This window comes from Anoplopoma fimbria, chromosome 9 (genome assembly GCF_027596085.1).
Source record: "Anoplopoma fimbria isolate UVic2021 breed Golden Eagle Sablefish chromosome 9, Afim_UVic_2022, whole genome shotgun sequence".
Classification (NCBI taxonomy): Eukaryota; Metazoa; Chordata; class Actinopteri; order Perciformes; family Anoplopomatidae; genus Anoplopoma; species Anoplopoma fimbria.
The window spans coordinates 8,419,599-8,431,956 of NC_072457.1; the positions used below are offsets into that span (position 1 = coordinate 8,419,599).

General features: G+C 43.1%; 1 protein-coding gene across 1 annotated transcript in view; it reads right to left on the bottom strand.

Moving 5' to 3' along the window:
* Positions 1 to 3,178: 3,178 nt before the first annotated feature.
* Positions 3,179 to 12,358, bottom strand: part of fat1a (FAT atypical cadherin 1a) — a 75,439-nt gene continuing 66,259 nt past the window's right edge. Inside the window, exons 23-29 of the mRNA XM_054603607.1 lie at positions 11,009 to 11,477; positions 10,123 to 10,276; positions 9,637 to 9,747; positions 8,896 to 9,539; positions 7,939 to 8,076; positions 5,921 to 5,956; positions 3,179 to 4,865 (exon numbers count right to left, since the gene is read on the bottom strand). Of these exons, the coding sequence (XP_054459582.1) occupies positions 4,201 to 4,865; positions 5,921 to 5,956; positions 7,939 to 8,076; positions 8,896 to 9,539; positions 9,637 to 9,747; positions 10,123 to 10,276; positions 11,009 to 11,477 (2,217 nt within the window). The 3' untranslated portion in view covers positions 3,179 to 4,200. The remainder of the gene's footprint in view (positions 4,866 to 5,920; positions 5,957 to 7,938; positions 8,077 to 8,895; positions 9,540 to 9,636; positions 9,748 to 10,122; positions 10,277 to 11,008; positions 11,478 to 12,358) is intronic.

Here is a 12,358-nt window from a genome sequence, read left to right on the forward strand (position 1 = left end):
TACTCCCAATTCTATTTAGCCTCATTAAATGTACTCGAGGGCAAATAAATGTACTTCCAAAAGTGTTATGCTTTTAAACCTGACAAATGTGCTATGGGTATTGGTTTGGTGAGCAATCAGGAAGCCAGAGAAAATAAAATAGCATGACCTTTGAACTCGGTACCACTTTCTAATGAGGCACGCTTTATGAAAGGATTGACATAACCTATGGCTCTGTTTTTGGTTAGGTCAATTATCAGTGTGGATAATCACAATTTTATTTGCCTCATGTTTGTCGTCACGCAGCAGTAATTGCTCAGTATTTTCTACTAGCTCTTAAATTAAGTAAGAATACCCATGAGTATGAGGAAGAGTAAGACGAGAAGATGATAACAGTTCATGCGTAGCTGGATCCAGGTGACCGTTAGCTTAGCTCATGACACAGACTAGAAGCAGGAATCAGTTCACCTGGCTCTGACCAACGGGAACCGGACTATTTCTTGGCTCAGACCAGTAACTTCTGGAGTGTCTGCAGGTTGCGTGGCAACTGGTTCCATGCAAAAACGTGAGTAAGGGCGTTTTGATGAGATAAGATCAAATAAGATAATCCTTTATTAGTCCCAAAGCAGGGAAATCTGCAATATTAGGTACGGTTGATTCGTACTGTGTCTGCGAACATTTGAACCAACCTCGGACAGTTGGTTTCCACACCTGATGCAAACAGTACCCAAGTACACATGAACCGTACTCCACACCACCTTTACAAGGTCACCAATCATATAAACTTTGGAGTCAAGTGTACTCGGATCTTGTCCCTGATGTGAAAGTCTCCTATGCATATTCCCCAAAAATGTTGAACTGTTCCTTTAAATATTATACCACCAGGCTTGACAGGTTATTAGAGACTTAGGAAATCAATGACACTTTATCAATGTCTTACAAAGATGTATAACAGCAGATTAAAGGCTTATTATAAAGTGAGCAACCCAGTAATCCATCAAGTCTGCTGCTAAAGCCCCGACTGGATGTGTGAAAATCTGAAAACATTGATGTCCAGAACTGCTTATCAGGATGTGATTGTTGTAGAGTTATGAGTGTATTCAAAAGCACACATGCATTTGTCACAACATGGCAACCCAAACAAATGTCTCTTTAAAGCATTGATAAATTAGTCGATAACATAAAAAGTCAGTTAATTAGAAATTCCTTAACGAGTATGTTTCATTATCAAAAAAGGTGCTGAGATTGTATTCGGTGTTTCAGTCATGTCGGTGATGCGATTCTTTAGAGAGAGGCTGAGGAGAGGCAAGTCTCCACAAAAGTCAGCCAATAACAGCAGATATGGAGTGACTCCGCGGCCGAGGCTGAAGGTCAAAAAGGTCACCTCTGACTGCCGTGCCCAGGAGGAAGAACAGTCAGTCCCTCGTGGAGCCGTGACCGGGGCTCGACAGCACAGAGCTCAGACTGTGCAGCGGAGCACCGGGCCCCAGGGTACCAGGGTCACGTTAGTTCACCATCCCTGTGTGAGACAACCGGGGTTTATTGATACAAGCGGCCGGAGGAGGGAGGTGACACGGAGCTGTCAGACTGTACGGTGGCCCGGAGAGGTCACGGCTTCATCTCCGTTAGAAACAACTGCCCCCTTAAGTTCTGAAGCTTTGGCAAAGTTTAAATCAGGGCATTCAGGAAGTATTCAGATCCTCCTCACTTTTTTTTTTTTTTTTTTGACGATTCGGTATTTTGCAGTCTTATGCTTCAATCATTTAACAAAAAAAAAAAATACCAATAATGTTAAGTGCTTAGTTGAGCTTTCCCTCAACCCTGACCAGTTCTCCCAGTCCCTCGCTGGAAATCAGCCCCACAGTGTGAGACCGCCTCCATTATTATCCACCAGTGGGACGGTAAAGGCATTTTTCCCTCAGAAGGTACCGCACAGGTGTAAATACTTTAAATTAACGATGGCTGAATTCCATTTAGCTGCTTTGATTTCAAGTTCTTGTTATTGCGCTTACTGGCTCCCTGTCACTCTCACTGCACCGCTTTAATAGATCAGAGCCCTCGTTAGTGTCATTGGTAACACCTGTCAGTGTTGTGTCGGTGATGATTCTGGTTTCCTCCAGAGCTTATGGTTAGAAATGAGGCCAAACAGTTTCATCTCACTTTCATCAAACCAGAAAGTCTCGTTCCATAAAAATCAATCCTGTCTCTGAGCTCTGCAGGCAGTTTTTCTTTTTTTTTTTTTCTACCTCATGGTTTTGGTTTCTGCTCTGATGGCCAATCAGCTGTCAGACCTTATATAGGCAGGTGTGTGTGTGTGTGCCTTTCTTTGTCTTGTCCAATCAGTTGAATTGATCCCAGCTGGGCTGCAATCAAGGTGAAGAACCATCTCAAAGGTGATCAAGAGAAATGAGAGGCACCTGAGCTAAACTGCAACAGCAGAACAAAGGGTCAAATACTTTGTTGTTTTTTTCTTTTAAATATGTTTGCAAACATTTCTAAAATCCTTTTTTGATTTGTCATTATGGGGCATAAATTGAAGACTGAAATAATTTTAACTTTTTTAGCATGACCCTGCAGCAAAATGATAAAACAATTGGAGGGGTGTCAACACTTTCTGAATGCACTCTATATCTGGATCAGCTTGTTCTAAAGCTTCATTAAAGCTTAACAATGTGAACACTGAGTGAAATATTCACAACCAAGAAACTGTTTATTTTATTGCTGCAGCATTCCAAAAAAAATCGAAATATTCTAGATGTTCTCTGTGCGATTTTAAACACAGCCTGACATACTTGGTATCTGTGAAAAACTTTGGGATCTCCACAAGAATAAAGAATAAAGTTTTGAGTATTGATACAGTGTTGGCTGAATGCCATGAATTCTTAAAGAAGATACACTCTGCTTTGTTGCTCTGTAAAATATAATTGTTACTGTATATATGACTTTTAAAAATGTAATTTATCACATTTATTGCATTAGATTGTTGGCCTACAACTACAGGTTATTTTCCTTAGTAACTATTGATTAATATAGCACACTTTAGTCTGCCAATATTCTTAAATAGTTCATTAATCGTGTTGTCTATACATGTAATTTACAACAAATAAAATAAAGTGACCTGGTAAACAGTTGACTTTTTGAACAGATAATACCAGCTACAGCCATGAGTACTGCTTACTACTACAACTTGGTTCTTTTCTTCATTTCAGTTTGTAAATAATTGCACACAGACAGCAGGGATATTTTTTAGGAATAATTTATTGCCAGTAGGAAAGCGTGAGCTTGTGGCAGTATTCAATAAAAACCTTAACAAGACCATAGCATTGCTCACACACACATAGACACCTGAAAAAGTCACGTGTCCATGGATAACTCTGCACTATAAATATATTGGGTCCCATTTTCTTGGTGGAAAAATAAAGAGGTTCCAAAGTCAAAATTTACAAACAAACAAATAAAAAAAACCAACAAGAATATGCAGTCGTTCATTGAAGACCCTTTTTTTGAAATGAGCAGGAGACAATAAACTTTACGATTACACTGTGTTTGGAAAAGCCACGCTCTTTATCTTCTCTCTCTTTTTTTAACGTTTCCTTGTTTGATTTTTTGTGAATGTAAGCACAGTAAGGCTGATAATGATCACACCATTTAACTCTATTTTTTTTTTGTTGAAAATAAAAGCATAGAATATCTACAAAACCTAGTAAACTTTGAAATCAAAACTGTACATTTAAATTTACATTGAAAATCAGGACTTGTATAAAAACATTTTGCTCGGTTGTATTGATAGAAACAGAGATGTTGTTGTGAAATATTATTTTCCTTTTTTTTTTTTTTTCTCATGACGCTTTTTCATGTTGTACATTGACATGATGACCCTTCAGACAATCCACTTCCTGTTTATGATGACAGTTACTTAAAGCAATGGCAACGCCAACTCAAGGGGGAGGAGTTGGACTGAGCAGATGTTAAGATGCTACAGAGTCGCTCCTGTAGCTTCATGAGATCTCCTCAGCCGATTGGCCTTCACAACCAGTCTCAACAACCCCTGTGTTTGGACTCAATTAATCGTGTGTGTCAATGTATGTGTGTGTGTGTGTGTGTGTGTGTGTGTGTGTGTGTGTGTGTGTCTGTGTGTGTGTTTAGTGAGGGTGGTGTGTGTGTGAGGGGTAAATATAAGGTGTGGCTGTGGGGTTCAGGCACTTTTGTTTGGATCCAGTGTCAGACTTCAGTGTGCTGTTGGGAGTCGAGCGCCGGGATGGCCAGCTGCTCGAAGTGGCCCTCGTCGCCGCTCTCGTAGTCGCTTATCATCACCTCGGACTCCTCGCAGCACGCGGACATGTCCGAGCAGGAGGCCGTGGACGTGTACAGAGACATGGACATGTTGTCCAGAGCTGAGGAGTCAAAGTCCCGACTACAACCTAAAGGGTAGCCCTCTCTGTAGCCACCGGGGCCCATGGTGGAGGCCGGGGTGGTGGCTCCTGAGGTGGAAGTGGCCCCCTGGCCCTCGGAGTCGGCTCCGTCGCCCGGGTAGGAGTGCTGCGGCAGGTACTGGTTAAGGCTGTAGAGCTGTGGCAGGGCCGGGCGCTGGCGGACCCCGGCCTGGCCACCCGGGCCGTTCGGGTCATAATCTCTGCCCGCGGGCCGCAGCGTGTCGCCGTACTCCGGCAGAGGCGGCGGCGGCAGGTCTTCGTTTGCATGGAAGTGGTCCGGCGGCGGAGGGAAGTCGCCCTCGATGTCGAAGCCGCCGGGATAGTAGTCGGTGTCGATGGCGCTCGGGTCGCTGTACAGAGGGGCGGGCGACTCCACAACCTCATACTGTGGAAACTCCTGGATTCCAGGAAGTTGAACACTTGGCATCCAATCAGATGTGTCCCAGTGATATCCTGTTTGATAAGGAGGAAGGCCAAAGCACAAACACGCACATTAGTACTCCACACCAGAGGTCACGCACAGCACTAATAACATTCACCACATGACAACAGGTTAATGTTAAAAACCCACACCATGCAACAAGAACACAATACAACACACCAACACAATGAGCTGTTCATTAATCAACACTTCACACCACTTTGTGAGAGCAACGTATTAAACACACTGCAGACACATTCACATATTTAAAGACAAAGAAATTATCAATTTCTATTTCTGTCTACCTGTATTATTATCTCGTTATATGCCATAATATGTGTGAACAGAACTTTTATTTTTTATATAAAAATCCCTATTTGTAAAAAATGTATCCCAGTCTTGAGTGTCTTTCTGTCTTATCTGTATTGTTATTGCTTTTATTGTTTTTACCATGTAAAGTGCATTTGAGTACCTTTTAAATTGTATACAAATAAAATGTATTATTATGTTTATTATATTTGCTAAGCCAAGCCCAACTCAGCGTTATCCAATCAAATAAATAAGATATGATTTAGATCCCTCTAGTTATTAAACCTCACATGCTAATATGTCAAATTATAGGAGATAACAACATACTAACAACATACTAAACTAAAAAAGTTTTGTGTGATGTAACTTTCAGGATGACTAGCCACTTAAACAAACTATTGAAAATAGTTACTGTAAATGCTGTGACAAACTCTTCACAGTCCTAACAGACACACAAACGACTTGCATCCAGTCCGTTAGATTCCCAGTTAGTTACCGAGCAAAACCTTTGACCGTGTAACACTTTCTATAACGGTGTCACAGCATCAAAACCATGCATGGGAGTGTTTTTAGGGGGATACATGATCCTAGGGAGGCAGACCAAACACCTTCAGAGGCCGCTGATGCAGAAAGCGCTCAGTGTCACACCAGCTTGGCCCTACAGAGCAGGTTTAACCCTTTCATCGTGAAGCTGCGGGGTTAGTGCCGGTTAACAGTTAGAGGGCGGGATCAGGGGAACACCAATGAACATCAGGCAAACAAAGACGTAAAAAGTCACCTCTTGGGTTGTTGAGATCATGAGCCAAAAAAGACTCTTTATATGAGGCGAGAAAGGAGAAAGAGAGAAAGAGAGAAAAAGAACAAGTCACATTAAAACCTGAGAAGAAAGAACAATCGGCTAAGAACACGGGTGAAATGAAATGAGGGGCAATGAAACATGATAGACATGATAGTGATAAAAAAAAGTGACAGGTTAATTAATAGACAACAGGTCTGCCATTCTCTTAAACAGACTTTGTGAGGTGTGTAATCAAAAAAGTTTGCAAAGATCAATACTGCGACCTGAAGCTAACACGTCTGCGCTTGTTTAATTTAGTATATTTGCATATCTTTTTAATTAGCAGCCGAATCTTAAAAAAAATAATAAGAAAATAGGGAACACGTCAGGGTTGGATGAGGTTCGTCGGTGTAAGATAATGGCAGCTCTATATAAACCTGCACTTCACATTCCCAACACCAAGGACAAAAAAAACAAAAAAAAAAACCCACTACTGGCAGATGGAAAGCAATAAAAGAAATACCTTCTCCTTCCACCGTGTCAACAGCAGAGTTGACAAGGTGGATTACAGTCACTATGGAGGCTTGTGAGAGGCGGGCGAGGGGGGGGGGAAGAGATCTAGCATTAGTACAATTGCTGTAATAATATAAAAAGGAACAAAAAAATAAAAAAAATGGAGTGATGCCAACACAAGCGTCACACTTCCCGACAAAACGATTGTCATTGTTTGCGGGACAGCGGACGTACTTTTGTTGTTTTTCTTTTAACACTGAATGTCGCTGGGGGAGGGGGGAGGGGTGAGTTTCATGGCTGGGCACAAGACGATGGTGGAAGGCGACACAGTGTTGGGGGGTGGGGGGTGGGTGGGCAGGGTCTGGTCTTGTTTGTGCAAGATAACACAACAACAACAACAACAACAACAACAACAACAACATACTGAGATGCTACGGGGTGCCATTGACAGTACAGATGGAAGAATCAGTGGAATTCCCCCGGGAGATATAAAAACACATTTCCAACCCGAACAGGGAGAAGAAAAAAAGCCTCTGTCTGTGTGTGTGTGTGTGTGTGTGTGTGTGTGTGTGTGTGTGTGTGTGTGTGTGTGTGTGTGTGTGTGTTCGGAAAACAACAAAGTGAGGAAAATGAGGAAAACAGAAGTGGTTTGTTTAGGAAGTAATCAATTTTAAATTCAATTTAGGATAGAGATGAAGGGTTTTGATGATTTATGAGCAGCATAACCCCCCCTCATGACATCCCAGTGATGACTCAGGGTAATAAATGAGATATATGAAGAACATAACATGTGTATACCCTTGTGGTATGTTCCTGGATGTTCGCTTTGAACCTCTGTTTGTAGCTACAATTCGAAAAAAAAAAGAGACAAACAAAAAGAGAAGGCATGCATGTAAATAAAAAAAATAAAAAAGGAAATACAGACGTCAAAGTCAATGACCTTGTGAGTGGTTTTTAAACAGAACATAACTGCTTTCTGAGTAAGTCATCAAACTCCTATTGAACACCGGTAAACTCAGAGTCTGGAGATGAGAAAACAGGGTCAGAATGTTTTCTTTTTATATATCTATATATATATTTATATACAATCCCGGGAGAATTTCACAGTACAAGCTGTTGTGATTGCTTCCGTCTGTACCGGTAGTGATTGAGGACTTACAGGCTGGACACCCCTAATTAAAACCTTGTTCTGGATCTGTGGACTGATTTGATCCATATGGGAGCTGAAGCCCCGCAGCAAAAAAAAAGAGAGAGAAAAGAACACGTGACCCCAGAGCCACCATTTGGGCCGTCCATTCGGAGCATGCAAAGAAACAGAGTTAGCATCAAAGTCAACAAGGCTCTACGAGACAAAAGGTAACGGTTGCAAAAAACCCTGCAGGCTCATCAGACAAAAGAAAACGTCATTACAAGTGCAGAACGGCATCTCATACAATATGGCATTGTTCAAGCTACTCTGTCCTGTTAGTTTGTCTCTATATTTAACATGCTGGATGGCAGCATACCGTTATCGTCGCAGGACTCTGACTGGAAGGAGCTGAGGGACTGGACCTCAGACATGCTGCCCCTGGTGTTGTAGGGGTGGCAGGCGCTGTCCTCCACAGGCTTCTTGGTCAGACACGGATCCAGATCGACCACTTTAGCTGGAGGAGGAAGCACAATGTGTTTAGGAGGAAAAACCTAGATCGATGGTGAGAAATTAAAAGAACCCCGTGCTGCTATCTGGTTGAAATACGTTAATCTAGGGATGTGCGACAAAGCGACTTTTGAAAAGATAAACTTTTTTTTTTTTGTTTGATATTCCTGCTTTTGATTTTATGGTATTTTTCTACATTTAAATTTAAATACATTTGGGTTAATATATATCGAAAATGCAAATTCATACAAGATACTGAAGGACACTTGGAGCGTGCTAAGGCCGTTTTACCGAGGAAAAAAATCCACCCCGTGATTTATTATGTTTAATAAAAATCAGGCCAATAGTTTTCCAGTAATCCGGCTGACAAAAAACCAAACAGAACCGAAGACATAATGGTCCTTGGAGGAGGTAATGATGAAATTTATGTTCCATGACCTGTGCTCCACGGTTATGCATGAGGCAAAACTCTTATTACCATATAGAAAAACCACGACTTTCTCTAAAATTTACATTGGAATTTACTTGGATAACAGAATTTGGTCGCAAGTTTTCCTGGCAAGAACTGCATAATTTGGTACAAACTGGAAATAAACAAAAATATTTTAACCAGAAGTGCACCAATTCCGCATTGCCTATCATTTTACTATTATTACAAACAAATTACATTATCTTTTCCAGGAAACTTCCAAGAACACATTACGGTATTTGTGGAACCATAAAATTGGATTACCCAGAATTTAACTTAGCGTTCTCATGTTTAGTAATCATTGTTGAATTCCGTAAATGCAATCATTGTCATAACGTAAAGCTATTGAGAACTTACAATCATAGTCGTAGTCCCAGTTTGGCTTCTGGATGGAGTCGCTGTCTGAGACGGAGTTGGAGGGAGGCGGAGGGGGGAGGTTGGGGGCTACACTGCACACGGCCACAGTCTTGCGGTGTCCGTGCACAGAGTCCGGGTTGAAGGTGCTGAACTCCGGGTGCTCGGGGATGGCCGAGCCCTCGAAGGAGTTCCTGTCCAGGTTGTTCCTTGAGTCGCTCGGAATGCTGGGAGTGTAGGAGATGGGCCTCACGGGGACCTGAGGCGGGATGTCCGAGTAGATGTTCTTGTTGAGCTTGGCGTCAAAGTAAGGTCTCTGGAGGAAGGAGTGAGGCACGCCGGAACCTCCGAGATGCTTGTCGTCGTCGTCGCTCTTTGACCTTCTGCGACAGGCCTTCTTGCGGATGATGATGAAGAGGAGCACCAGGATGAAGATGCTGGACACGAAGACCACGATGCCGATCACCTCCTCCAGGCCGATGTTCCAGGAGGTGGAGACGAAGTCGTTGCGGACCTCGGTGCGCAGATCACAGATCTGCCCGTTGAAACCCAGCGAGCAGTTGCACTTGTAGGCGCCGTACGTGTTCTGGCACTGGCCCCCGTTGGAGCAGGGGTTCTTGATGCACTCGTCCACATCGCTCAGGCACCTGGGCAACATAGCGGAATTTTACTGATGTGTTATAAACTGCTGATGCGAACAATCAGACTCTAGTTGGGGATATTTGAACACAAAACAGCACACACCTGTCTCCCTGGAAGCCGGAATCACACTCACATACCGGACCATCCAGACTGTCGATGCACTTCCCGCTGTTTTTACAGGGGTTGTCTCGGCAGTACGGACCCAACTGGCACCTGAATTCAAGAAAAGTTCACTTTAGAACCCCTAAAAAATATATAAAGACTCCTTCGCTTCTGAAACGTTTTTTTTTTCATACCTTTTTATGTTGTTGCAGGATAAACTACTGTGTAAAGTAACGGTTACGACATTACTCATAAATGCAGACCGTCGGTATGCAAATTCCTCGAGACGTGAAAAAAATAACCACTCAAAATTGAATATAATAAGAATACATTTAAATATTAGAGGTACAATGAAGGGTATAAAAATAACAATCCTTTTGCCTTTGTCTAGCTTTGTCCCATAATCATCACAATCAAATGCAATCATTCTTTCCATGTGTCATCAATGATGCGTTCTTGTGGAAAATAACTAAACGGTGGTAGTACCTTTGTCCTGAGTACTGCCCTCTGCACTGGCAGTAGAAGTCGTCCGTGCGAGGTACACAGGTGCCTCCGTACAGACAGGGGTTGGAGGCACAAGGGCTGATGCCAATCTCACAGTGGGTGCCCATGAAAGAGGCAGGACACTTACAGAAGTAGCCTGCGGAATTCATAAAAAAAATTAAAAAAAAGAAAAACGTATGAAGACAAAGACATTTTTAAACTACTGTTGATTCTCAAATCCAAGCCAGTTTGGAAAGAATCACTGGCTGTGAGTTGTTTCATAAAACATATAAAGGTCAGCCACGCGTAAAGGCCAAGGGAGAAAAAAACACATAATTAGCTGGTCATTTACTTTAACGGTTCACTTGTTAATTTCTGCAGAATTAACATTAGCACAATATGCTTACCACACTGTCTGGAGATCTTTCTTTAATTTGAGCTGATGTTACTGAAATTCGACACGTCTCGCAGATGTTTTACAAAATAAAAGCCTTCCGGGGATGCTGAGGGACTATGCCCCCTGAACCGCTGTCAGTGTTTTTAATGTGAAACAGATGCAGAAGTGTCGAGTTTACATTTATAGGAAACAGCACGAGCAGCAAATTAACACAGTGACTGGAACACACCACAAAACAAGGTGAGGTCTCGCAAAAACTATTTTGAAGACGCCTGTTTTTAAAAGCCTCTCTTGAATAAAAGATCAGGTTCACCTCTTCAGTTGCTACACCTGTTTGCAAGTGACAGAAAGGAAGCTATGTTTGATTTTATTGGGGGGGGAATAAGGGCACAATTAAAACTTCTAGTAAGCTCCTCCAGACCTCATCAATTAGATAGTACATGGTACAAAAAAGGACATTTAAATTGATTTAACTAGAGCAACATTACATACCTCCGTTAGGCAGCGAGGTGCAGCTCCCTCCGTTGGTGCACGGGTTGCTGGAGCAGCTCTCGGCGGATGCGAGGGCACATCCCGGGGTCACGTCCACGATGTCCTCCAGCACGGCGTGGGCCCGGAGAGCTTTGGTGTTCAGCGGCAGCTCCTGGCCGTTCAGGGCGATGGCCTCCAGGCAGCCGCGGAGCCCGTTGGTGACGGGGAGGCTGCGTCCGTGGCGGGTCGTGGCCAGCTGGCGTACGTGGCCGCCGAAGTAAATGGTGTTGTCCAGGTTGAGGGTCCGCAGGGTGCCCGGCGCCGTGCCCGAGGCGGCGTGCACCCGGTCCAGCACCAGCTTGGCGTAGTTGCCGTCCACCTCCAGCGTGAGCGTGTGCCACTCCCCGTCGTTGACCTGAGCGCTGTGGACCGACACGAGGCCGGGGCCGCTGCCGCAGTCGAACTTGTACTGCAGGCGGCCGTTCACGATCTATAAGAGCCATGAAATATGGAGTTAGAACGTGATAAACATCTGTGTGTACCAGACTAAGGGAGGTTATTCATCTCATCTTTGTTTTCCCTTTCGGTTTACACTCAGAGAAATCCCAATTAAATCATCAATCCCGTTATAAATCGATGTGTGACACTGTCATTAATCATTCCATATCTGAAAGTACAATATATAATAACAATACATTCCCATGTCATGATATCATTTTGAATCTTATCTTAATGGGAGCAAACATCTTCTAGCTATCCTCGCTTTGCAGAAAAAACATCTTTATATAACAGTCTAACTTCTTTTCATGCCTCTAAAATAACCCAAGCAACAGTTTGGAGATGCTAAAAGCCTTTAAACAATAACTCGCTCTTAGCCAGCCAGGTTTTCGTCTAAGGTCTGGCATGCTAGACTGCTGTACCAGACAGACCCTGAAAGGAATGTGTGGAGAACTGCTTTCTGTTTCCCTCCCAGTACTGAAATAGCCCTTGTGTGTGAGATTTTCTTTTTCCAACCCACCGCCACATTCCCATCGTCCCTCATGTGAAAGGCTTTTTTTTGTTTGTTTTTTAAATGCCTTTTTGAACCCCCTTCAGAGTAGTTGATTGGCACACGCGGCTGGATGGTCTCGTGGGAGGGCGGGTCAATTTGTGTGTTTATTAAACCTTTCTGATATGGAAATCCGAGCTTCAATACACAGACAAGCTCGTAAATGCAGCCGGACAGTCAGTCTAGACTTAATTATGATAAGCAAGGTTATCATTTCGGTTTGTAAAAAGACGCTGACGGAATAAATGGCTGAGAAATGAGGCAGGACGGAGAAAAAAAACAAAAAAACATTCACACACACACACACACACACACACACACAC